The sequence below is a fragment of the Carlito syrichta genome, unplaced genomic scaffold, assembly GCF_000164805.1.
Source record: "Carlito syrichta isolate Samal-C Ts95f unplaced genomic scaffold, Tarsius_syrichta-2.0.1 Scaffold176108, whole genome shotgun sequence".
Taxonomy (NCBI): Eukaryota; Metazoa; Chordata; class Mammalia; order Primates; family Tarsiidae; genus Carlito; species Carlito syrichta.
Window position 1 is genome coordinate 79,098 of NW_007120204.1, and position 27,424 is coordinate 106,521.

At 38.1% G+C, this 27,424-nt stretch overlaps 1 protein-coding gene across 1 annotated transcript in view; it reads left to right on the forward strand.

Moving 5' to 3' along the window:
• ARHGEF38 (Rho guanine nucleotide exchange factor 38) overlaps positions 1-27,424 on the forward strand; it is a 135,516-nt gene that overhangs the window by 63,649 nt on the left and 44,443 nt on the right. Inside the window, exon 4 of the mRNA XM_008051478.1 lies at positions 13,818-13,965. Within this exon, the coding sequence (XP_008049669.1) occupies positions 13,818-13,965 (148 nt within the window). The remainder of the gene's footprint in view (positions 1-13,817; positions 13,966-27,424) is intronic.

The following is a 27,424-nucleotide window of genomic DNA, read 5'->3' on the forward strand; positions in this document are numbered from 1 at the left end:
AATCCCTATGAAAACAAGGACAAGGTTTTAAAAAAATTAAACAATGAGAGCGCATGTGTAAAATATTTAATTTTGAAAGTCTATAATTGCACTTTGGAAAATCTGACTCTTGGAAAGAAGATTTTGATGGAGCTCTTCATTAACAGGATAAAGTTATAGTCTCTGAGCCAGATTTTACAATATCTACATTTGGGAAGATATTCAAAAATTTTAAGTAGGTACAACTTTTTTGGTTAGTTTTTTACAAAAAAAGGAAGAAAATAATCAAAATGGAGGAAGTATTTCAGCTACAATATGTACATGTTTTGATATATATAGATAATTAGAATCTTAAGGTCCTCCACTTATAATTTTCTCTGAGCTTATTAGATACCTCTGTGCTTATAGAAAGAGTATTTTCTCAACTTAAAATATTATAGTTTATAAATTTCAACAATAAAACAAATAATGCTGGAATTGAATTATAACCCACAAAATTAGATAAATATGTTAGATAAATATAAATTAATCCATAATGATATAAATAAATGGGAAGAAAGGATAGCTCTTCCTTAAATTTTTAATTAATATATATAGAGGGAAAGAGGAAAATAGAAAGTCACCTTTGGACAAACACCAGTCATAATTGTGTCAAACAAAAATCTGATCTTTGCTAGGCTTAGTTGGTGCAAGTTAAAAGAGAAATATGTTTTTCATAGTCTCAAAGTTTCTCAAGTAATGACTAATCTGAAAGGGAAAAGATGGTAACTTCACAGTATGAGGCCCAACAGAGACCACCTTAACCAAGTAATCAAAGTCAACAACACTAGGAAATAACACATACTCACATTATAAACGTGTTGTGTGCCACAAGGGACACAACATCCTATCTGCGGTACTTTTGCCCAAAATCTGTATAATCATGGCCAATAACAAGAAAATATTGGATATCATCAGACAAGCCCAAAAGAAAGGCACTTGACAAAAAAACTGATCAATGCTCTTCTGAAGTATCAAGGTCATTAAAGAGAAAGCAAGACAGGAAATGTTACAGACTGCAGGAAACTAAGGAGGAGTAACAAACAAACACAAGCAGGATCCTGGATAAAGCCTGGATTAGTGAAACAACATTAGTGTTGAAATTCAAATAAGGAGCTGGCTCGGTGGCTCAGCCTGTTATCCCGCCCCTTTGGGAGGCTGAGGTAAGTGGATTGCCTGAGCCCGCGGGTTTGAGACGCGCCTGGGCAGCGAGACCTCATCTCTACAATAAATCAAAAAATCAGCTGGGCGTGGTAGCACATGCCTGTAATTCCGGCTACTCGGAAGGCTGAGGTGGAAGGATCGCCGAAGCCCAGCAGGTCGAGGCTGCGGTGGCCGGGAGTGGCCACTGCACTCCAGTCTGGGCGACAGAGTGAGACTCCAACTCAAAAACAAACAAACAAAAAAGTGGGAAAACGTTTGTTGAGCTAATATCTACAGGTATTCCACTTAGGTTGCCCACCAATTTACAGCAAACATATAAGTAAACCCCATCAACACCACATGGAGAAAAACCATCGCAGCTGAACCTACCCATTTTCAACTCATACAATTGTGAGAAAATGAACAGTTGTTGTAAGCCTTTAAATTTAGGGATGATTTTTCTTTCTCTGCAGTAATAGTTAACTAATATAGATTAACAGAGGAAAGAGTAGTTTATTTCAGTTTGGATGATGAAGAAAAACTTGGAAGGTATTTGGAAGGTAATTTTTGAGCTTGGACTGGAAATATTTAGAAAGATAGAGATTGGGTGCTGACCGGTTTCTAAATGAGGAATGGAGTAAAGGCTTTGAGACAAGAGCGTATAGTAAATTCTTTTATAGGACAACAACAGTCCAGTGTGACTGGAGCACAGTGCCAAGGAGGCCTCAGTGATTTATGCATGGTAGGTACATCAGAACAGAGCTGGCTAGCAATTTCCATCACTAAACCTTCAACCAAAGCGCTTACTTTTCGTAAGATAAACTGATAGTGAGATGTTTCCAAGATTATGTTGTCATAAAAAGAAAAACATAGGTGTCCCATTTCTCCATCCTTAGATGGCACGAATAAAAGTTTGTGATTCACAGCTCTAGTGCCAAAGGGGAAAATTTCCTGATAGCTAAATAAACCAGGAAGATAATTTTACTCAGTGATAACTTTGGGGTTTGGATGAGGTTCAAGTTTAAACATAGAGATGTATGCTTGAAGATCTGAGAACTCTAAGGAAATTGTCTGGACTCTCATGCCAACTTAGAGAGTGGATTTTAAAATCTTGACTTAAGCAGTGTGGGCAGATATGAGTTTTCAATATTTGGAGATGAAAGTGTGAGAAGTGGTTTTTGTTTCTTCTTAGAGAATATTGTAGAATTTAAGAACACGCAGGTTTTTATTGTTTTTGAACTGAGTCTCACTCTGTCGCCCAGGTTGGAGTGTAGTGGCACACTCACAGCCACTCCAGCATCGATCTGCTAGCCTCTGGCAATCCTTTCGCCTCAGCCTTTAAAGTAGCCAGAACTACAGGTGCACACTACCATGCCCAGCTAATTTTTAATTTATTTTATAGACAATGTCTCATCAAGTTGCCTGGACTGGTCTTGAACCCATGGACTCAGGCAATCCACTCACCTTGGCCTCCCAAAGTGCTGGAATTACAGGCTGTGCCCCCAAACTCAGCCCACACAGGTTTTAATATCAGATTGACTTAGATTATATCCTGGCTCATCCTATTGCTAGATGTGTGAATTTAGGCAATTACAAAACCTCGTTGAACTTCCGTTTTTCATCTGGAAATTGAAGACAATAATACCTACCCCATATGGCTTTAAATAAGATAAAATAAAATTATGTACAAAGAAGGATAATCCAGTCCCCTTTCTTAATATTCAATTTACGATGTTATAAATTATTGTCCTAAGACTATTAGATCTACCCACCTATTTACAAAACTTGATTTCTTCTGAATGTAACAATTTAATACAAATTTGAATATTTTTTCAGAGGTCCTGATAATATTTTTCAACAAGTCAGATTTGCTGGATGTGTGGTTTCTAGATGCTCCCAACATCTAAGCATCTTGATGATTCACATATCTAATATGGTGATATATTTTTTCTCTGAAGAAAGAGTCACCATATTAAGTGCTATTTCTACATTTGGCAGAATGAAGAGCAATTGTGGTAACTCGTCTCCAAAGATGGTCCTCAATGGACTATGCTTCTTAGTTCACCATGCAATGTAGTCTAGTACAATATTGACTCTGGATTGGCCCTCTGACTCACTAAGTAATACAATGCAGTGGAAATGACACTGGGTCAATAACTGGGCCTAAGTCTTAAGAAAACCTATTTCTACTTTTTTTATTTTGGGAGTCTACCATTTAAGAAATCCAGTTACCTTACTGGAAATAATCACATAGGCAGACCTCAGCCTATGTAGAGTGAGAATGTGGTCTAGCTTCCCCAGCATCCTACCTGAAGTTAACCTTCCTGCTGTCCCTGCCAAGGCACCAGATTTGTGAATAAGCCATCTTGGGCATTACAGCCCAGATAATCCCTTTAATGAATGACTCAGCTTCAGGGGGCATCAATGGAACCATTGAGCCACATTACTGAGCCCAGTCAACCCACAAAATTGTGAGAAAAAATCAACATGGTTATCATTTGGCGTGATCTGTCACCTAGCAATAAATAACCAAAATGGCAATTGTCCTCTTATATGTGTTTGCATGTTGTACTGCTTCAAAGCATTCAAACAATATTAAGTCATGTAGATGCTTGAATTTACTTCTCGTGCTTACCTCATGCACATTGTGCTGAGAACCAGACTGAAAGAAGTTTTTGATAAAGAAATTGTAATTTCTCATATGCTTTTTCCTAAGGGTAACTTTATCCTTGGAAAGAAAGACAATTTAGAGTTTTCTGTTCTTTGAAGGTAGAGCAGGTGATGAGCTGTTGTTCTGTGGCATTACTTTGTTTCCCTGAAGCAATGTCTCATGTAGGTCCCTGAAGCAGTACTCTGTGTCTTTAGCAGTGATTTTTGTGAGAGAGCATTAGTCATTGACAATTCATGTCATAATGCTGTGTGAGATATACGACAACGAAGCTCACCTGAAGGAGTGTTTCAGTATTATCATTGTGTGTGTGTACATTTGTGTGTGTGTGTGTGTGTGTGTGTGTGTGTGTGTGTGTGTGTGTGTGTGTTACTCAGAACGTAGATAGGCTGACCTCCTTAATTCTGGCCAAGTGAAGCAGGTTGGGAGGGTCCAAAAACTGCATACTGTATGAAAAATGTGTGAGATCAGTGGGTGGAAGCCTGAGGGAGACCCAGATGAAGTAGCTGAAAGATAAAGGCGTTTTGTTTCAAGTGATAGGAGTAAGTAACAAGAAAGGTGTTAGCTTCAGAGACTATGATGGGAGAAAAATGGGATTTCAGAGTCAAAGATACACAAATCCATACAGAGAGGGAAAAATCAGCAGGATGCAGACTCCAGGCTGCAATGTGGGGATTGAACTTCCAGTCTCCTGAGTGGGGTGTATATGGGTACCAGGGATGCTACAACTTATTTTTTGTAGTAAAAGTAAAACAAAGATGGCTAGTAAAAAGTTCCACAATTCTGTTCTCTGAGAATGGTGAGTTCCGGCATGTTGTGCTGATGGAACCTGCTATAGTGGAAGTCAGTGGCTTAGCTCTGCAGAGAGCAGCATTGGAAAGGTGAAGTCAGATTTGAATGGGCCTGTGAAAAGTCAAATATTATACAGAATGTGCCTAGAAATAAAGTTCTAAGTCCTAGGAGTATAAGGGTCTTGTGAGTTTCTGAACTCTTCCCTGGCCTCCAAGAGCTAAAGTGAGAAGTATGTGGAGAGAGGAGGAAGCCTTGAAGGTGCGCAATAGCCCAGAAACAGCATGGTCTTTGGTGTGAGACACAGCTTAATTCCAGCTAGGTCACTACTAGCTAGGTGACTGTGATCAAGTCACCTGAGTCAGTAAGGAATGCATTGGTCTGACCAAAAGGGCTTAACCAAAAAGTGGCTTATTTTGCTCACATAACTAGAAATCCATGACTCATAGTCCAGGACTAGTGCAACTGTTTGCTGGCTCCTTGAAGTTTTTTCCTTCACAATCCTCAGCATGTGGCTTCTGATATCATGGCCTCAAGATGGTTATTCCACTTCCAGGCATCACTTCCTGCAGGGAATAAGAGCAGAACGACCTCCTCATGAGGTTTTTTTCATTTTGGGGGAAATGTAGCCCCTTCACAGTTCACTTTGCACATACATTATTTCATTTCATTTCACACACAAACATACCTTTGAACACACTCTTGGCCATTTAAATATGGAGATTTGGGGAAAGTCAGTATTTTTAACTGGGTGTGTTTTCACTCCAAATTCTCAAATTTCTTCTTTTGGAAGAAGAAAGAATGGACAAACAAAACAGATGCTGTATTTTTTTGTTCATAATTTAAAGCAACACATCCATGGAAGAAGGATACAAGAGAGAGGGCATACCATCTCCAAAATGTAAGCTCCATGAGTAGAGGAATTTTTTTCTGTCTTGTGACTGTTGTATCACCAGCACCCAGAACAGCATCCTCACTAAGTGTTTACTGAATGAATGAAATATAGAGATAAAAGTAAGTGTGCAGTGCAAGGGCTAGAACACAAAGGAAACCCAGTGGACACTGTTGTTTTTTACTGAGTCTGCCTGTGGTTTTTGTCAGTGTCATTTCAGAGGCTGTTGGGTAGTATAGAGCTGTAGCAGAGGCAAGCATTCTAAAAAGAGTTATTTACTAAAGTGAGATAAGTGGAGAATCACGAATTGCTCTAAGAATGGGGTCTTCCTCAGTGTTATCAACCTTGAGTTCAAACAAAGGTTGTATTAGTCTGGTTTGTGTTGCTATAAAGAGGTACCTGAGGCTGCATAATTCATAAAGAAAAGGGGTTTGTTTGGCTCACAGTGCTGCATGGCACCATCATGTGCTGGGTTTCTGGTAGAGCCCCAGTAAGCATACAATCATGGCAGAAGGCAGAGAGGAAGTCACACGTGTCACACAAGAAGAGTATGAGTGAGAGGAAGAAGGGAAGTGCCAGGCTCTTTCAAACAACCAGCTCTAGTGGGAACTGAGAAAATGAAATGCAGAGTAATAACCGGAAGTCACAGCCACAGGCACAAAATAACTTTAAAATCTCATTTTGGCTTAAGCATTTATGTCAGTTTTCCAGTCTATTCTTCCATGAAAACAATGTGTGTTTTTTCCTTCAAATATCTTAATAAAATTTATACTTAAGGGAACTGCTTGTTTTAATCTCATGACTGCATGTCACCTGCCACTGTATTTGGCTTGATTGTCATAACCCTAACCAGAGTCCCTGGGGTTATCCTCGCAGTCAGTTTTCTCCCCCAAATAGGCAGGAGCTAAATAACTAAAGGCAAAGGGATGTGACTTCTTTAAGCAGCATTTACTCTTTCAACTTCTCCTAACTTCCCTTCCTCACCTTAATCTCCCCTTTAGAAAAGAATGAGACCAGGAAAGAAAGGAGAAAAGTGTACTGATGATCTAGTATTTCTGGCTAGCATTTATGAGCTTACTCATAACGGCACCAAACCATTTGTGAGAGGTCTACTCTCATGACCCAAACACCTCCCACTAGGCTCCACCTCCAAAATTGGGAATCACATTTCAACATGAGATGTGAAGGGACCAGCAATTCAAACTATATCAAAAGTTATTGTCCCTTTTCCTAATCCAACCAGCAAAAACCTTAACTTTCTCAGAGAGCCAATATTACCTCAATATGGCAATTGTTTTTTGTTGTTTTTTTTTAAATTTCCACCTGGAGTTAAAGTCTCCAGGAAGTCAACAAGGTTCAAGAAGAGACCATGAGCTATCATTACAATACACAGCTGTATTCTTGAGTGTTAAAGCTGGACTAATATTTAAAGAATATCTATTTCATTGTTGAGACAAAAGCAGTGAAAGTCTGATTTGCCCCAATTTATGTTAGTAGCTCTGGACACAGTCAGAAGGGGACCCTAGCTCTTCCAAATACAGGACAGAGCTTTCTCCTCTCTGTCCATCTCCACGGCCTGCTAATGCTCTCCAGTTTGTCCTGCCCAACTGCCAGGCCACCTCGCATGGTCAGAGATGCTGAGTGAGTGTCACCTCAGTTGCAGAATGGCCCCTTCTTTGAGAGTCTTACCACAATATGACATCCTTCTTGAGACTGGACACAGCAATGGTCATGAACAGGACCCCAGCCCTGAGTCTGCTCCTCTCTGTTTTTCTCTTCAGGGTCCAGCCTTCTTCATTGGTCCTGCATCTTCACCATTCATTCCCTCCTAAACCCACTCCTCTGAAAATGCTGTCACCACATCACCAGGGACCTCAGACTTGTCAAATCTGATGGACACTCTTCTGAACTTATCTTACTATAATACTTCTGAAAAATTTTTACTAAAATATTTCTGATATCAGAAGAGAAATATGAGCCCCAGGAAATGTGGAGTGGAAGCTACAGCCACAGGGACAAAATAACTAAGTTTTATTTTAGCTTAAGCATTTATGTCAGTTTTCCAATCTACTCGTCTATGAAAACAATGTGTTTTTTTCTTTGAGAATCTTAATAAAATTTATACTTAAGGGATATGCTTGTTTTAATCCCACGGCTGCATGTCACCTGTCACCTGTATTTGGTTTGAATGTCATAACCCTAACCTGGGTTATGTCATAACCCTAACCTGGGTCCCTGGGGGTATTCTCAGCAGTCAGTTTTCTCCCTAGAATAGGCAGGAGCTAAATAAAACTTAAAGGCAAAGGGGTATGACTTCTTAAGCAGCATTTCCACTTTTAACTTCTCCCAACTTCCCTTCCTCACCTTAATCTCCCCTGAAGAACAGAATGAGTCTAGGGAAGAAAAGAGAAAAGTGTATTGATGATCTGAGTCCCTTGTAAAACAGAATGAGGCTAGGGAAAAAAAGAGAAAAGTATATGGATGATCTAGCATTTTTGACTGGCTAATGTACTGCCTTTTTTAGTCACAGCAACTGGGCTCCCATCCAAGAAGGTTAAGCAGACTGCGGTGTACCCCCTTGAAGTCCTGGGTGAAAGCTTCCAGTGAAGCTCTTGCATTGGGGATGACACATCACATGCTTTCACTCAGCTGAGTGTGTCACTCAGAAATGACAGCCAGAGGCTTGTGTTGCACCCAGATCTCAGACCTTGTTTCCAGAGAGTGGGCCATATCTTCCCTCTGTCCTCAAAGCCATCCCACTCCCTTCTCTGTACTTTAAATACTCTGTATTGACAAGTTTTACTTAGAAACACACACAAAATACTTTTTGGGATATACTCAAGTCATCATTTATGCTTAAGATTTTAATGGATATGTTTTTGAACACCATCTTAGTTGGTTTTTAGATTTCAGCCTATTGCATATTTTCTCTTGGTAACACAAGTAACTTCCCACTTTAAACCCTTAATAAGCAACCGTTCATATTATATTTTCACAGAATTTTTGAATGAAATGTAATGGGTAGAAAAAAGGGGGTCTTCAACTCATCAAAATTTCTCCCAAACTATTTTTCCTATCAAAGAAGATCAAAACAAAACACAGTGCGTTGATTAGAATTAAGTTCAGCTGGGAGAAACAGAAAACAAAAGCAAAACATTACTGGTATAATAAGACAGATATTGATTTCTCTATGTTGTGAAAGTCTGAAGGTGTGCGTTCAAGAGCTGTTATGGCCGCTCTGCTCCACAAAGTCCTCTAGGATGTGTGCTGCCCACGTTCACAGCTCCACTCACCAAGGGGTGGCCCTTATCTTCATGGACATAGTAGTTAGTGTCCAAGCTCTACACTGCAGACAGAGGCAAGAATGAAGTATATGTAAAGGCTGAGTTAACTGCCTCTTAACAAAAGTTCTGAGGTATTGTCACAGAGCATTTTCCCTTTTATCCCATTGGTGGACTTTAATTACACAGCCACACCAATTGCATGGGAGGCTGGGAAATGCCATTTTTATTTGGGGGCAGCCAAAACTCCTAGTTTTAGAAGAAGCAGAGAATGGTTACTAGGGGGCAATTAGCATACTCTGTCACCCACAAACTTATTCAGTCTTGGTAGTATTTCTCACTTTTTTGTATTTGTAGTTCCTGACACCGATTTTAGTTTTCCTGCCTTCTCTGTGGCTCAGACTCCTCTGCACACAAATTTTCTTCTAGACTCCCCTCAATGTTAGCATTCACCAGCATTTGGTCCGTGTGTGCTCTTTTTTTCCTTCTCTGTGGACTATCTTGCATGACTACATCAAATTGGTGCCTTTTACAATCCAAGTTTTACAAACTTACATCTCTCTCCAAAATATTGTTTTCCTAAATCCCAGATTTATATATCCCACTTAAATATACAATAAGGAACTCAAACTCAGTACATACAAAATTAAACTCATCATCTTTCTCACCTGAACTTTCTCTTTATATGTCATTATTGTCTAACCACATGGTCACTAAAACCAGAATTCTGGGATATGCATGGAATTATCCTTTTCCTCTCTCACACAGTTTCAATGTCCATTTTTATTCTTTTTTTCCCACCCTTCTTGCTTTTTCTTTAGTTATTATAGCTAACATCTATCAAGCATTTGCACAAGAAAGTTCTACTGATAAAAACATATTACATATTTTAATTTATTAAATTTTCAAACATTTCTACAATTATTATTACCCCATTTTAGAGATGAGGAAATTTGGAAACAGATAAGTCAAGCCACTTTCCCAAATGTCACACATTGAGTAAATGGTAAAACTGGGATTTGAGCTCAGGCAGTCAACTCTAGATTACTCTGTCTTAATTGCAATGGCTTCCTGTTTTAACCCCTCATTGTCTATTTCTTTTATTATGATAGAAGACTTTCAATTAGTTTCTCTTCTCAAGTCTCACTAGCTCCTTCCCCAAATTCCATCTTTCATATGAATAACTACCAAGTAGTCTTTCTAAAACACAGCCTGATCTGCTACCTAAAATCCATCAGTGTTTCTCCATCACTTTCAGGCTGAAATTCCAACTTGTTAATGATGCACGAGGTCCTTCATGATCTGTCCCCTGCATACCTCTACAATCCCTTCTGGAGCTTCCTCATAGACACAGTCCCATCCAGCCATACTAGACCACGTTTCTTGGGAGACCTCAGCCCCTGCATCAATCTCCTTACTTTTGTACTCACTCAGAGTTCCTATTTCAAGAGCAGGTTATTATGGGAATCGCTCAAAGCTCCCCAAGAGCAGAATAGGTGTCTCTGTGCTTTATAGCTCTATTATTGTACTTTTCACGTACTATGATAAATGGGAATTCATCTTTCTCTCTCTCCCTTGCTGGCCCATATAAGTTCCTTGAGATAAGTGTTGGTTCTTTGTATCTGCAGTACCTAACAAAGTAGTTGGTGCATAATACTCAGTAAATTGTTTTCAAATAAGGATGAACTAAAGAATATAAGTTCTTCATTCTCTTTTATTCCACTTTCCTAAATAAAGCCTAAGACAAGAAGATTCCTTGAATATCATTGACTTTACCCTGGTTTACATACCTGCAGGGGAAATTCATCTTGGAGTGAGGTCAGAATAACACAGAGCCTACCTGATTTAATATGATGTTATCTTGGGGATGGACATAAGGTACTGAAAATAAGGATGAGTTGGATCAAGAAGAGGAGTGTGCGTATATTTACATCAGTAAAGGGAGCAATTTGCAACATAAGAGTAATGATACCAGGACATAAAATCAATATTTTAGCGAATTGTTTTTAAAGAGGATAACTACAGAAATTTAAAGCGGTGCATTTTTTTCTCTTCTGCATGGCAATTGCTTTCTGGGGAAGCCAATGAAGAAATTTAAAAATTGCAGAATTTTTAAAAAGAACACCGTAGTTTTATTTATTTTATAGGATTCTAATGCCTTTATGACAGGTAGCCACAGAAGAAATTACCTTCACTGGTCTTGGTTCAGTCCCTTCTCTGCTCCTAATCACCCCCTGCAACCCTCATACATTAGATAGAGCAGTTGTCCTTCACCAGAAAAGAAAAGCAGCTAAGAGTTATGTTACCATGGAAACCGAATCACTTTTTGCTGGAAGACACATCACTTCATCTGCACTATTATGAAGCAGAATATATTGGTAGGGCTGAGAAGGGAATCAAATATTCTGCCTGTCTGTGTTATATTTGGCCTTTGAGTGAATAAATGGCTTTCGATTAGAGTCCTTAAATATCTTTTAACTTTAATAATTATTATTAGAGCCTCAACAGAATTTTACTTGGATAACAGTAAAAAAAAAAAAAGATTCTGCTGTTAAGGGGAGTTATAAATTCTTTCAAATTAGACCACTTCTGCTAACGAAAATGAGAATTTGCAATTAGTGGTTTCAGTGTGTGAAATAAGTGTTGTAGTCCTTTGTTTTTTTACTTTCTGATTTGATTATTAGATTGGTGAAGTTGTCTACTTCTTTCTTTGTTTGGTCTCTACTTTTTACTTCTTTGCAGTGAACATACATGTTTACAACTTCATCTTGTGTTGGACTGCGTGTATTCAGATCCACTGTTCTTGACTTTCTGCTGAGCCTCCATCTAACCCTTCACCACACCCACTTCTGGGCTTTAATTCCCCCCTCTAGTCAAAGCTCCCACTCCCATTTGCTACCTGGCTCTGATACTGGGAGTCTCCCTTTACCTTATTACCAATTTTAAATTCAATTACGTCCTAATTGATTTTCTCTTCTTCTTAACTACTCAAAAGCTCTTACTATTTGTGTTGCTGTCTTTAAGAGAAAATCTACAAGACCTACGCTAGTAGAAAAATGAGTTCTGCAAAACCTCAGAAACAAAACAAGAATCCCTCACCCCTTCAGCTCCAAAGTTATTCACAGTGATTGAGTTTCCTTACAGGTTCAAAAAAGCACTATTAAAATAAACAAACATCTTAAAACACATACACTCATATACATTACCTCACAGTCTATATTCACAGGAAAATTCCAAATAATAGAAGAGATAAGTAAGTCTTTTATTAGCCGGATATAAATTAGAAAAGAATGGGATACAAATTAGAAAAGAATGGGATACTTTAAAAGTACTAGTGTTTTAATTCTAAAGGTAGTAAAGCCACCCTAAAAGACAAATGACAGCTATTGAGCAAATAGTCATTAAAAGGCAATTTTATCCATCATCCCACGTAATGCTTAAATTAATCTCAATAGCTACTATAGATACTATCACTTTTATTTTACGAATAAAATAAGGGAACTAAGGCTCAAAAATATTTTTAAAGCCATCCTCAAGGTCACCACGCAAACTAAATGTTTTCTGATTCTGAGTTTAATGTTCTTTCCAATTGTGTCAACTCATACAGTGTCCAGAAAAACTCTGATGTACATGTGTGGGGAGGAGCAGGGGAGGACTGAAATCCAAGGAAAAAACTGAGAATATGACCTCTAATCCTGGCTTTCTCACCTTCTGACAAATCATGTATTTGTTTCAAACTCAGATTTATTCATCCTCAATTAATATGAACAAACAGCCTCTTATATCTTTATGTATGTAGAGAGTTAAGCAGTTAATGTGTGCAAAACATGTTGAAATTACTAAGGACACTTCTATTCCTATAGGAAGAAAAGTAACTCTGATTACTAAAATAGGTCCACATTAATAGGTCCGCATCACTGTCAATCAATGCAACCATCCCAATTAATTCAGCCTCCAAATCATAATCAATTTCCCATTTTCAACTGAGATTGAAAAATTCTAAGAGCTGACTCTCACATATTTTTTCTGTATCTCCCAAATGATTTATATAGTTCTGAGTTGGGTATAGGATGCTTACCATTCATTTTTAAGTAGTAGAATGGGTGATTAAATCAAAGTATTGTCCAACATCTACTTGAGCTACCACTTATGGACTCAATTTTATCACAACAACAAAAAGAATTCATTAAATGTGTGGACACAATTAGCCCAGCTTTATGAAGATGCAGTCATAGCCTTAGTTCACAGTATTATCCAATTGATTTTTAAAAGGAATAATAGCTTATTCTTTTTATTATCACATATGAGAAAATATTTTATTTCTCTAAACTACATTTCTTGCCTTTCAGAGAGACTCTGGAAATATTAGTGGAATAAATCTTGAAAAACAACTTACCTAGCACCTGAAATTTTACTTCCTGTACCTTTAGTAAATTAACAAAAGCTACTCCATTTTGAACATTTCCTATATACATATATTATACTCTGAACTTTACACATACCACCTCTTTTAACTTTTATAATGACCCTATGAAATTGAATCTATTGTTGTCAGCATTTGATAAATGGGGAAACAGGTTCAGAGATTTTAAATAACTTGCAAAAGTCACAAAGCCAGTCTAACACAGCCTGACTCAAGTGCGTGCAGACCAACTCTAAACTGTAGTTCTTAACCATGATCCTGCATACCAATCTTGTGCTAGTCACCTTTGAAAAAGCCAGTTGTCTTTTGCTGCCCAGCTCTGTTACACTCTTCATCCTTTGTTTTATTTTTTTAAAAGGAAGAAAGGAAAGAAGAGGGGGAAAAAAGGAGAGCACAAAGAAGAAAGGGAGAGAGGGAGGGAAGAAAAAGGAAAGGAATAAGAAAAGAAAAAAAATCACTCAATGTTTTCAACTTTCAAATCACCTGTGGATAAAGCAGGACCCATCCAACTTTTTGACATTTGTCGACATTGTTGAAAATAACTATGTGAAGTGCCATCTTGCTCTAATGGTGTCATTTTTATCTTTGTTTTACCTTTATCAGGAGAAGTATTCTTGCAAATTAAAGGCCCATTGGAAGATATTTATAAAATCTACTGCTATCACCATGATGAAGCGCGTAGTGTACTGGAGTCCTATGAAAAAGAAGAAGAGCTGAAGCAACATTTGAGTCACTGTATCCTGTCGTTAAAGTGAGGCCTTTTCAAATGATGAATCCCATCTACTCTCAGTTGCCTAGCAGGGAACATTTTAAATGGATTTAGATGAAAAGTCTCACATAAATCCTATGTTTTATGAGGCTTGCTGGGAGCTCTGCTTTGCATTCTCTTTATAAAAAGCTGACATGCCAGAGGCCCTGATTGACTTTTTTCTCCCCCTGCAAGGATGACTAAAAATAACACGGGAGAAGATTTAGGACTCTGTAGAGATTGAAAAATGCAATATCAAAAGATGAACTGTGGAAGAAAAACCCCTTCTTAAAACTACTGTAGCTTGCTTGCTCCCAGATATCCACATAGTTTAAGGAACATGTGAGACAACACGTGGCCCCGTGTCCACTGGAACACATGGGTTAATAAAGTCAGTGGACTACCCTGTGACTTTCTGAATAGTCTTCTTCTTTCCCCAAACTTATTGTGGGGAGATTGGCAAAGACTAGTCAGGTCTTGCTAACGTTAGTTTTAGGACAATTAGTCATTCCTGTCTTCCGCATCCTTATAAAACTAGTGGGGGATGCTAAAAAATATTCTTTTTTTCCTATAAGAAATATCTATTAACTATAAACATCTGAAAAATGTGATAATGTGTAAGATTAAAAAAATCCCTTGCTATTCCACCATCTATTGATAACTTTCTTCTTAAAAACCATTTTCTTCTGATTTTATTTATATGCATAAATGTGGACATAGGTTTGGGCTGATTCTTTTGAATGAAATTGTGTCTTACTATATATGTGATTTCCTTCCTTATGAAGTTTAAAGCCAAAATTGCTATCCTACTCCACATCTTACCCAGTGTTTTTATTATGATCTTTCATTTTTAAGAATTATCCACCGTCAAATGATCTTGATTAGACTAGTAATGAACCAAAGAGAACTGTGGTGTCAAGACACACCAATCTCTAGCACACCTCTCCTGTACACTCCATTGGGGGCAGGGGAAATGGGGTTCTGATGTGGCACAAGAGGTGTGTAGCTGCAGTAAAGTGAAACCAGGACATTAAATGAGACTACTCTAGAGAAAGCATTTCCAGGCTAGAATTGAGTTTGAAAGTGAGTTTACACTAAGCTCAATGAATTTTTTTTTTAAATAGATGAATAAAATTTCAACTTTATTGCCCTCTACTGGTCAGTAAATTACTAGTTTTCAACCGTTCTGCATGCCATGGAAATAACTATATTCAAGTCACCGAATCGCAGGCATTTATTTAGTGCTTGTGCTATGGCACGCATAGTTCTGGGTACAAAAAATACGAAAATAAATAAGACTTAGACTCTGCCCACAGGGATCTCAATGTGATAAGATAACTCTTAAAAATGATGTGTAATAAGCGAGTAGCTTCAGTTAGTTATTTCTTACTATTTTCAGTTAAGTTTAATATCAGCATATTAATTCAAAGAAACATTAAAGTTCAAGGTCATGTCCAGATTAATAAATTCACATATTCACATATTAGGAGCAAAGTCTTTTCAACACACAAGTTACTTTTCCATGGGAAAAATAATGATGTTTTCCTAGTTGTGGATAAACGCCTTACCTACCATAAACAAGTTGTAATATCTGATCCAAGAAATGACTATTTTGAGCCATTTTCTTCTTCTTTGGTTTCTAGAAATAAAAGAGAACTATCAAGGTAATTAAACAATTAGCACCTTTGATCATCACCCCAATGCCAGCCCTGGGATGGGAAGTCCTTACCTGAAGAGGATGTGGGTAATCTACTTTGGGCATGTGCTCCGTACTGTTCACTAGAAATGAAGCTCTCTCTTAAGAGGGAAATAAATATTCGTTTTATTCATTCAGTTCTTGATTCCTAAAAGAAAGAAATAAACTCTGCCAGAATATTCCACTAGACAGTATAGTTTAGTATCATACCCTCCAAAAGCAGCTAAGGTAGAGGTAATTTTGAAAGCTCATGAAGTTCCAGTTACCAAAAATTACTTTCAGACCTAATGGCTCTTTTGGTCCTTCTTCTGAAAACTTCAAGTTATTGCCCCAGTGATGCACCAAATTTTGTATGTTCAGAACTATTCTGATTTTAGGCAATAATTTCAGTCCCTGGAAGGTGTTAAGGTTTAGAAAGCACCAAATCCAAAAGGAGCAATATTGGCAGAACTATTTCTTAAGGGAAAGAGAATCAAAATAAAACTGCTTAAGTTAGAGCTATTTTTCCCAAAAGTTCCCTTTCCATGAAAATAAAGTTAATGATGAATTGTACTGGTCTGCTTGAAGGCCAAGAGCAGTAGAATTATTGACATTACTATAATACTGACCTCAATTGAGCTAAGCTTTAAATTCTGTGAAACAGGTTCTCAAACAGGTTTATAGGCCTAAGAGAGTCTGGAACACCCTAAGGGCTTGGTTTCCCTTGCCAAGCAATCAGTCAATGCTCTTACCGTCACTCTGCCTTTTCCTTGTGGCTAAAGAACACAGCCCAAATGCGGTTGCCAATTTCTAATGAATATTAGGTGTGCTTCCATTTTAAACAGCGCAAGGGACTTTGGAACAAATTGGTTTGAAGCAGTATCCATGAGAGAGGTGTCATGCCTCAGGAGCTAAAGAGGATTTTAAGCAACTTAGGTTGTATTTGACCAAAATTAAAATATGTTTTTTGAGGGCCCCAAAATTGAAATATTATTGAGGGCCTAATAAGTATTTACTAGGAATGCAGGACAATGCTAAAAACATATTTAAAAAATTTTTTTTTTCTTATTATAAAGATGTGGGGTACAATTCAGGGTTAGGTATACAAACGTTGATTATGCAGTTACCCTTGTTGTTGAGATATGACCCTCCCTCCCCTAGTAGTATCCTTCACTGCCAATGTCCCCCCTCCCCACAGTTTTCCACTACTGCCAATCGCTTTCTTATAGTATTATAATTGTTCAAGCTCTGCTTATGAGTGAGAACATATGATATTCTGTTCTTTGTTTCTGTGATAGATCACTGAGTATGATCGACTCTAAATCCATCCAAGTTGCTGCAAAGTCCATATGTTTGTCCTTCTTTATGACTGCATATTACTCCATTGTGTATATGTAACACATTTATTAATCCAGTTCAGCTTCAGTGGGCAACATTGTTGGTTCCATGTTTTTGCTATTGTGAATAATGCTACAACAAACATACATGTGCAGGTATCTTTTTTGAAGAATGATTTGAGTTCCTCCAGGTATATTCCCAATAGTAGAATTGTTGGGTCATATGGAAGGTCAATATCTAGTTATTTCAGATACCACCACACTGTCTTCCAAAGAGGCTGCACTAGCTTGCATTCCCACCAGCAGTGTAGAAGCTTTCCTTTTTCTCTGCATCCTCACTGGCATCTGTTGTTTTTTGTTTTATTAATGTTGGCCATTCTTATTGGGGTTAGGTGGTATCTTGATGTGGTTTTGATTTGCATTTCTCTGATGATGAGTGAGGCTGAGCACTTTTTCGTGTGTCTGTTGGCTGCCTGTATATCATTTTTTGAGAAGTGTCTATTCATGTCTTTTACCCACTTCTTAATGGCTGTTTGTTTTTTTCCTTTCGGCGCATTTGAGTTCCTTGTGGATCCTAGATGGTAGGCCTTTGTCAGATATACAGTAGGCAAATAATTTTTTTCATTCTGTGTGTTGTCTCCCTGCTCTCTTGATGGTTTCTTTTGCTTTGCAGAAGCTCATTAGTTTGATAGGGTCCCACTTGTCTATCATATTTCTTAAGGTATGGGCATTTAGGGTTCTGAATAGGAATTGGTTGCCAGTTCCAATTTCCACAAAGGTCTCCCTTGCGTTTTCCTAGATTCTTATAGTTTGAGGTTTTACATTTAGGTCTTTGACCCATTTCGAGTAATTTTTGTGTATGGTGATAGGTAGGGGTCCTGTTTCAGTCTTCTGCATGTGGTCAGTCAGTTTTCCCAGAACCATTTACTGAATAGGTTCTCCTCTCCCCAGTGGTTGTTGTTGGAGGCTTTGTCAAAGATGAGTTGATTGAGAAATTGAGGCTTTGCTATCAGAATCTCTATCCTGTTCCATTGTTCTATGTGCCTGTTCATGTATCAGTACCAGGCTGTTTAGATTACTGTAGCCTTATAGTAAAGTTTGAAGTCTGGAAGTGTAATACTTCCTGCTTTGATTCTTTTACTAAGGATTGTTTTGGCTATTCGTGGTAGTTTATGTTTCTATATGAATTTCCGTATTGTCATTTCCAGGTCTGAGAAGAATAATGTTGGTAATTTAATGGGTATTGTGTTGAATCTATAGATTGCCTTTGGTAGGATGAACATTTTGACAATTGATTCTTCCTATCCATGAGGATGGAATATCGTTCAATTTGTTTGTGTTTTCTTGGATTTCTTTGAGCAGTGTTTTGCAGTTCTCATTGTAAAGGTCTTTCACTTCTCTGATTAGAAAGATGCCAAGGTATTTCTTTATTTCTTATTTATTTATTTATTTATTTATGGCTATTGTGAAAGGGATTGTGTTTTTTATTTGGGTCTCTGCCTGCTTGTTGTTGGTGTATAGGAATGCAACTGTCTTATGCACATTTGTTTTGAACCCTGAGACTTTGCCAAAGTCCTTTATCAGTGCAAGCAGGCTTTGGACAGATTGTCTTGGATTTTCAAGGTATAAGATCATATCATCAGCAAAGAGGGATAACTTGACTTCCTCTTTTCCTCTCTGTTTGGATACCCCAGATTTCCTTCTGTTGTCTAACTGCTCGAGCTAGGACTTCCAACACAATGTTGAACAAGAGGGATGAGAGTGGGCAGCCTTGTCTTGTTCCAGTTTTCATGGAAAATATTTCCAGTTTCTGTCCATTTAGCAATATGTTAGCTGTAGGTTTATCATAGATGGCACTTACTATTTTGAGTTATATTCCTTCTATACCTAGGTGTTTGAGGGTTTTTATCAAGAAGGGATGCTGGATTTTATCAAAAGCCTTTTCTGCATCTAGTATATAATCATGTGGTTCTTGTTTTTACATCTCTTGATGTATTTAATTACATTTATGGTCTTGCAAATGTTGAACTAGCCTTGTATCTTGAGGATGAAGCTAACTTGATCATGGTGGATGATTTTTGAGATGTGTTTTTGGATCCAATTTGCTAGAATCTTATTGAGGCTTTTGCATCTATGTTCATAAGGGATATTGCCCTATAGTGTTTTTTGTTGTTGTTGTTGGATCTTTACCCAGTTTGGGTATCAGTGTGATGTTAGCTTCGTAAAATGATTTGGGGAGAATTCCGTCTTTCTCAATTGCCTGGAAATTGGTATCAGCTCCTCCTTGTAAGTTTTGTAGAATTCTGCTGGAAAGTCATCAAATCCAGGGTTTTGGGTTTTGTGTTTTGTTTTGTTTGTTTTTTTTTTTTTTTGGAGGTAGTTTTTCTTATGACAGAGTCAATTTCCTGGGTTGTTATTGGTCTATTTAGTGTCCCAGTGTCTTCTTGTTTCAACCTGGGCAGGTTGTGTGATGTCAGAAAGTCCTCCATTTCATTTAGGTTATCAAGTTTGCTTCTATATAGGTGTACATAGTAATCTCTGATCATCTTTTGTATTTATTCAGGGTCAGTTGTGATTTGATCTTTTGTATTTCTGATTGTGTTTATTTGGGCTTTTTTTCTCTTTTTCTTGGTCATTTTGACTAGGGGGTCCATCAGTCTTGTTAATTCTTTCAAGAAATAGCTTTTTGTTTTGTTGATGTTTTCTATGATTCTTTGTCTTCTCTGTCCCGTATTTGGGCTCATATTTTGGTGATTTGGATTCTTCTGTTAAAGCTGGGGTTTTGGTGGTCTTCTCTTTCCAGATCCCTTAGGTGATTTGTTAGGCTCTCCACTTGTGATCTTTCCGTTTTCTTGATGTGTGCTCATAGAGATATAAATTCCCCTCTTAGAACTGATTTCATGGCTTCCCAGAGGTTTTGGTAAGATATTTCTTCATTTTCATTTGTTTCCAGGATTCTTTGATTTCATTGTTGACTCAGTAGTTGTTCAGCATCATGCTTTAGTGTCCATGTCTTTGTGGGCTTTGGGGAAATTTTGTTGCTGTTGATATTTGTTTTTATTCTATTGTGGTCTGAGAGTGTGCATGACAAGATTTCAATATTATGGAATGTGTTTATGCTTGACTTATGGCCAAATATGTGATCAATCTTGGAGTACGTTCCATGTAGTGATGAGTAGAATGTATATTCTGTGGCTGTTGGGTGGAATAATCTGTAGGTATCTATTAAGTCCATTTGGTCTAGTGTCAAGTTTAGGTCTGGATCTCCTTGTTGATTTTTTTGCCTCGATCTATCTAGGGCTGTTAGTGGAGTATTCAAGTCCCCTGCTATAATAGTGTTAGAGTCAATATCTTTTTTTAGTTTACTTACTTAGTAGTTGCTTTATAAATGCTGGTGCTGCTGCATTGGGTGCATATATGTTTAGGAGGGATATATCTTGTTGATGGATCGAAGCTTTTATCATTATGCAGTGTCCTTTTGCATCTTTTAAAATTTTTGATAGCTTAAAGGTTGTTTTGTCTGATATTAAGATTGCAAATCCTGCCTTCTTTTGTGCTCCATTTGCCTGGAAACTCCTTTTCCATCCTTTGAGTCTGTGTGCATCCCTTATAGTGAGATGAATTTCCTGAATGCAGCAAATAATTGGGTTATGTTTTCTTATCCAGTTTGCCATTCTCTGTCTTTTCAGTGGTGCATTTAGTCCATTCACATTCAGGCTGATTATTGAAATGTGATTGTTTATTGCTGTCATGAGGTTCTTATAAAGTTTTTTCTTTGTTGCTTGTTTTCTTTTGGCTTGGAGTTAATGTATGTGTGTGTTTTCAAGTTTCTTGTTGTGCTGTATTCTCTGATTCTGTGCTCTGCTGTTCTGTTGGGAAGTATGTGGTCATTCTTTTTTTTCTTTCTTCTGTGCTTAATACCTTTTTAAGTGTCTCCTGTAGGGCTGATCTGGAAGCTGCATCTCTTAGGAATTGGATATCTGGGAAGGATTTTAATTCTCCCTCACTGATGAAGCTGATCTTGACTGGGTAGGAAATTCTTTGTTGAAATTGCTTTTCTTTGAGAACTTTGAATATAGGCCTCCAGTCCCTTCTTGCTTATAGTGTTTCTGCTGATAGGTCTGCTGCTATTCTTATTGGTATTCCCTGGTAGGTAGTCTGACCTTTCTCTCTTGCTGCCTTTAGTTTTTTCTTCTGTGCTTACTTTGTTTAGGCAAATTACTATGTGTGTAGGGGTTGATCTTCTCATTTGATGTCTTATGGGTATTCTCTGTATCTCTTGTGCATAGCTGGTCACATCTCTGGTGAGATGGGGAAAGTTTTCTTGGATTACCTCCTGGAATACTGGCTCCAAGTTGTTCTCCATTTCCCTTTCTTCTTCTGGAATACCAGTCAGGTGTAGGTTTGGCCTCTTGATATAATTACACATCTCTTGTAGACTTTGTTCTTTCTTTCTGAGTCTTTTTTCTGTTTTTACAGATTGGGTTAATTCCATGTTCTGGTCTTCAAGTTCTGAGGTTCTTTCTTCAGCTAGATTAATTCTGCTTTCCATGCTTGTCATCTTGTTATTTATTTCCTGGATGAAATTTTTTATTGCCAAAATCTCTGTTACAAGTTCTTTCAGTGTTACATCTTGTCTTCTTGAGTCTTATTCCCTCTTTCCATCCATTCCCTAATCCCTGTCAGATTCTGGGGTCAGTCATTGGTGACTTCCATTGTTTGGGCACCAAGGTCTGATTTTTCAGGAGTTTTGTCTTTGGTACACTTGAAATTGCCTGTGGTCTTCCTTTGGTTTTTCCTCATTTGTGACAGATCTCTTGTTTTTTTCTTTGGTTCTGTTATTCACTATCAGTGGGAGAGGTTTTCCCTTCTGATGTTTGCTCAGTCCTCTATTTCCTGATCTAGACTCTGGATTTGATCTATTTTGAAATAGGATGGTGGATGGGAAGCTCTGCTGTCTCTTGTAGTTTTTGAAATTCAAATAAAGTAGGGGAGGGGGAATAAGGATACACAAATGACTTGCAAATTACAATGTTCACTTATTGTTGTATGTGTTCCCTGAGATCCACTCCCCACCACCACTCTATATGGTGATGCAAAGCAGAAACCAATGCAAAAAACAATTGAATACACACAGAGACATACACACACACACCCCCAAACAACTGGAATAACAACAAAGTGAAACAAAACAAACAACAACAACAAAAAGAAAACTAAGCACGCGCACACATGCCTAGCATAAAGTGAATAGAGAAGAAAAACAGAAAGATTGGAGGGGGGAGAAATGGAATTCACGTCGAACCCTCACACATATATTGACACACACAACTTAAACTATAAAAAATGAAAATAAAAAACCCCAGAAGAACAAAAGAGCAAAAACAAACCAACAAAAATAACAAAATCATTCACGTACACACATAAGCAGAAAACGACAAATAAAAGAAAGAAACAGAAAAATACAAGAAAAAATACTTGGGGGGGGGAGCAGCTCAAACCCTCACATACACATTCATATACAAAGGGAAAATATTTTAAAAATAGATGAACTAACAAACAGTCAAAAACTTTTTTTAATTTTTTTAAAAAAATTGAAAATAAAAAAAAATCCTTCCCTCTTGTGGCAGGCTCTGTAATTGTTCCTCTAATCAGGTCTCTTCTGCAGAACCACCTCTTTCACTCCTCAGTATCCAGAGCAGGGAAGGAGGAGGGGCAGTGGAGGAGGGTTGGGTTGGAGTCCTGCCCTCCCACTCTCATATGGTCAGGAAGATCTTCTCTGATGGGGAGGTAAGGGATTGTCTCTTTTCCAGTTACGTACTTGCAGAGAGTACCCCAGCCAGGTCTGTACTGGAATAGAGTTCTCCTATTGTGACTGACGTCCAGGCTCTGCCTGGGTTTGTTCCTCTCAGTCTTGGCCCAGCTCTGTGGGTCTCATGTTCAGAGGATTGCTGGGGAGGAGGGGGTTTGGGATCAGCCCTGGACTCTCAACTGATCTCTTTCCAGTTCTTCCTTGTCTTTTTCTGGCCACACCCTTTGTCTTGTGGCTGGATCAGGGTAGGGGGTGGGGCACCTGGAACTCAGCACTCCTCAGGTAATTCTGAAGTTTGTGCTTTCAGGATATTCCCTCTGGATCATGATCAATCCCTGAGTAATTGATCTGCTAGTCACAGAGATCAGGTCTGTTGCTCTGTGGTGAATGAGTCAGAGCACTTTCCTGCCCCACCTTCAAGATGGTGGTGGGGTGCTTTCTTGTCATCTTCCATGGGACTTTGCCTCTGGACTCCCTCCATAGCCCCTGCTGCCAATGCTCTGCCAGGCACTGAAGTGGTGAGGCAAAGCCAGGAGAAGGCAGTCGCTCTCCTGCTGTAACAGTGAGGGAGAGCCCATGATGATATTTTCTCCTGGCTGCTTTTGTCCATTTCAAAAAAAAAAATGGCGTTTAAAAAAAAAATAATAATGGCGCAGAGCTTCTGTGAACTGGGAAGAGCCAAGTACGAAGCAGAGAAGCTGCAGCACCAGCTGTTGCACCAGGGGCCTGGCCACTTGCTCACAAGCCCCCACTTAGACAGTCTCTCCCAGCATTTTCTTCCCAGGGAGAGTTTGTTGATTAAAAAAAAGAAGAAGAAGAAGAAGAAAGCCAGGCTCGGTGGCTCAGCCTGTAATCCCGCGCCTTTGGGAGGCTGAGGTGAGTGGATTGCCTGAGCCCGCGGTTCGAGACCCCCTGGGCAGCGAGACCTCATCTCTACAATAAATCAAAAATGAGCCGGGCGTGGTAGCGCGCGCCTGTAATTCCGGCTACTTGGAAGGCTGAGGCGGAAGGATCGCCGGAGCCCAGCAGGTCGAGGCTGCGGTGGCCAGGAGCGGCCACTGCACTCCAGTCTGGGCGACAGAGTGAGACTCCAACTCAAAAAAAAGAAGAAGAAAAGAAAATGACACTGGGCTTCTGTGTTCCACTAGGGTCCAAACCCAGCAGCTGTGGTACCAGGCGCTGCACCAGGAGAGCCCTGGCCACCAGCTGCCTAGCCCTCACTCAGTCAGCCACTCACATGCCCACTCGCTCACCAGCATGTACACAAAATTTTCCATACACTCACTCACTCACATGGGGACTCACATAGTCTGACTGACTCGGTCGCCATCTTCCCTACCTCTCAAAATATATATTTTTAAGCATAAACATGGTTCTTACCTCCTAGAAACACAAACTCTAGTTGGGGAAATAAACAAAACCATGTGGAAAGTTTAATGACAATATAAGTATAAATTTAAATAACACCAGAAGCTTTTACTGTAGGTGCAGTTTAGGACTAATTTCCAAAAGAGTGGTATAGATATCGCCTAGGTCTGTAACAGACTTGAGATCATAACCTTTGGTTATTCTTTGAAGTCCGTTATCTGTTAATGGGAGAATAATATTGAATGCCTTTGAAACATTAGGGCAGTGTTTTCTGTGTGTGAGTTCCCCTGTGCCAGATCCACCAGGGACATGTATTCAATGTGTGGATTCCTATACTTTTCCTGTGACCCAAAACATAGAACTGCTGGTGATTCACTCCAGGATCTGCATGTTTAACAACCTCCCCAGGTGATTTTCCATAACACACTCAAGAACTACGTTAGAAGGAAAAATCAGGCCCGCAGAACTCGTTCTACTTTCCCTGAAACAGGTGGACTTTTTTGCATCATTATAGATATGATATAAGCAGTCATTTCAGAGTTTGGAGACCTTGAAAAAGAAGAGACTCTAAAGCTATTCAGAAACACAGTACACATCTGCATCAATACCCTACACATAGGAAATTAGCAAGTTTTTATTTATTCAACCTGAAGTGTTCACAGAGTCTCATTAGTAACCCCTAAGACTGTGTGAAAATGTTGTATTAATACAATCTCTAAGGTTATGGAAGTTATTTGCTAAAGATCTGATTACTTTGCCTTTTTCGGGGTTATTTGAAGTTTCTGATCTGTATGCAAAAAGTGAAAAATAGAATGGCTATAAATGCAAGAGTAGCTATAATTAGACTAGCCTGTCTGCTGCCTCCTTTTTCTGTTTTCCATTTATAAATACCACCAAAGTTCCTGTTGCATTTCAGAGGTCCCAGAAAGCTGTTTATTTTTTTTAATAGAAAAAGAATGAATGGGATTTTCTAAATGAATGGAAGACACATTTCCAGTTTCGTGTCTAGTTGTTATAAATGTATCCATATTTTTCTTCTTGCTAATCAAGGCCATCATCCTCAGGAGGAAAACTAACTTCTAGTCGTGTGGGCATTTTTGCTGCTCACGTTACCCAATTCGAAGAGAAAACTGAAAACTCATGCAATGCAAAACCTAAAGGAACTCATTTCAATTTGTCCATCACATTTTATGTTTATTATTCTAATGGAGTGTTCCAAGTAAAAAATTAAAATCACTTTTGAAAATCTGAGCCTTGTTATACAGCATCATGTCTGAACAAAGACTACAATCCTTAAAAAAAAAAAAGCCACATATAAACTTTTGTTAATTGTGAGTCAATTTATAATGAACCTACAAGGGGTAAGAAATATGGTGATATATTAAATTATTTTATCCCATAAAGGGTAAATAGATACAATTTAAGTTACTTCTTCCTGAATTGTCCTTGGTTGAGATTAACTGTTGGAAAGTTTTTAACCTAAAAGATTTTTTTTAATGATGAGAAAATTAAAAGGAGATGTTATAATTCCTACTCCACAGACTGTGGTTTCCCCTCTTGAAAAATCATTCCTTTTTATAAAATGTGATACTACATAAAACATAGCTTTAATTTGTTATAATATTCAGGTCTTTCTTGGTTGAAATAAATGAAATATAAAAATTTTATCTTTTATTTCAATTTCAAAGTATGTATTTTGTTTCCTATATAATCACATTGTTCACTTGTTTCCATGGAAAATTGTATTTTTATTTTTATTCATTTTTCTCTCCCAAATTTTTTGATTTTTTGATCCACAAAGAATATTGAGAAAATAAAATATTTTTTAAGAAGGGAATAGAAATTAGGGAAAAATGTGAGCTTCAAGAAAATGAATGGAAGGAAATATTGGTTAACAGGTAGTGGTGATGTAATTTCTTTCATTGCAGTAGAAGCATTCTTTAATAGTTGCCTGAAATTATGACAGTTGTTGATTTTAAAGAAATTATAATTCTGTGTTTAATTACTATTTAGGAGGTCTTAGACAATGAATTCATTCGTATAACATGTCTGAAGATTGAGGAAGCAAGCTGCTTTACACATATACATCACTGTTTTCCACATATATGCAGTATTAGGATTAATAAGAAACTTATTAAATCAATTAATTAAAATTTATAAAATTCAGCACAGGTATTTATCATTAATTTTTTTTTTCTCAGTCACTGAATATAAAAAGACCATGTGCTATTATGGGATGGGGTAATACACTTTTTTAATTGAAAACGTTCATTGTATTCCAAAAGATTGGAAACAAAGGGCCACAATGATCAGGTAACAAACATAGTATGTTATTTCATTTCTCTATAGGCACCTGAGGTTTTTAAAGAAAAATTTCCATCTTATTTATTCCTTAAATTTAACCGGAATAATTTCCAGTTTTTTTTTTTTATCACTAACTAATTTGACAAATATCTTTTTGGCTCTTACCAATATGCCAGTCACTTTTTAGATACTGGGGCTACAGCAGTGAGAGTGCCCAGGAAAAATAGACAAAATAAAAAAGTTATACAGTATATTAGAATATAAGTGTTATGGAGAGAAATAAAGCAGGGAATGGGAATAAAAAGCATGGTGTGAGGCAGGGTGTACTTTTGTTTCCCCTCCAGCTGGAGTCTCACTCTGGTAGCCCAGACTGGAGCTCAGTGGCAGCTCATGGCTACTGCAGCCTGGATCTGCTGAGGGCTCAGCCTTCCAAGTAGCTGGAACTACAGATGCTGACCACAACACCTGGCTAACTTTTTGTATTTATTGTAGAGACAAGGACTTGACAATTCTCCCAAGCTGATCTTTAACCCCTGGACTCAGGCACTACTCTCGCTTCCGCCTCCCAAAGTGCTGGGATTACAGGTGTGAGCCACTGCACCTGGTGGGTGTACTTTTTAAAACTCAAATTACAAAGAAGATACCTGCACATGAAGGTTTATTGCAGCTCTGTTCACAATAGCAAAAACATGGAACCAACCATGTTGCCCATCGAAGCTGGGCTGGATTTTAAAAAGTGGTATACATACACAGTGGAATATTATGCAGCCATAAAGAACAACAAATATATGGACTTCGCAGCAACCTAGACGGATTTGGAGTCGATCATAGTGCTCTATCACAGAAACAAAGAATGGAGTCCCATATGTTCTCACTCATAAGAGGACCTTGAACAATTATAATGCTATGAGAAAGCAATTGGCAGTAATGGGAAACTGTTGGTGGGGGTAGGGTGGGATTGGCAGT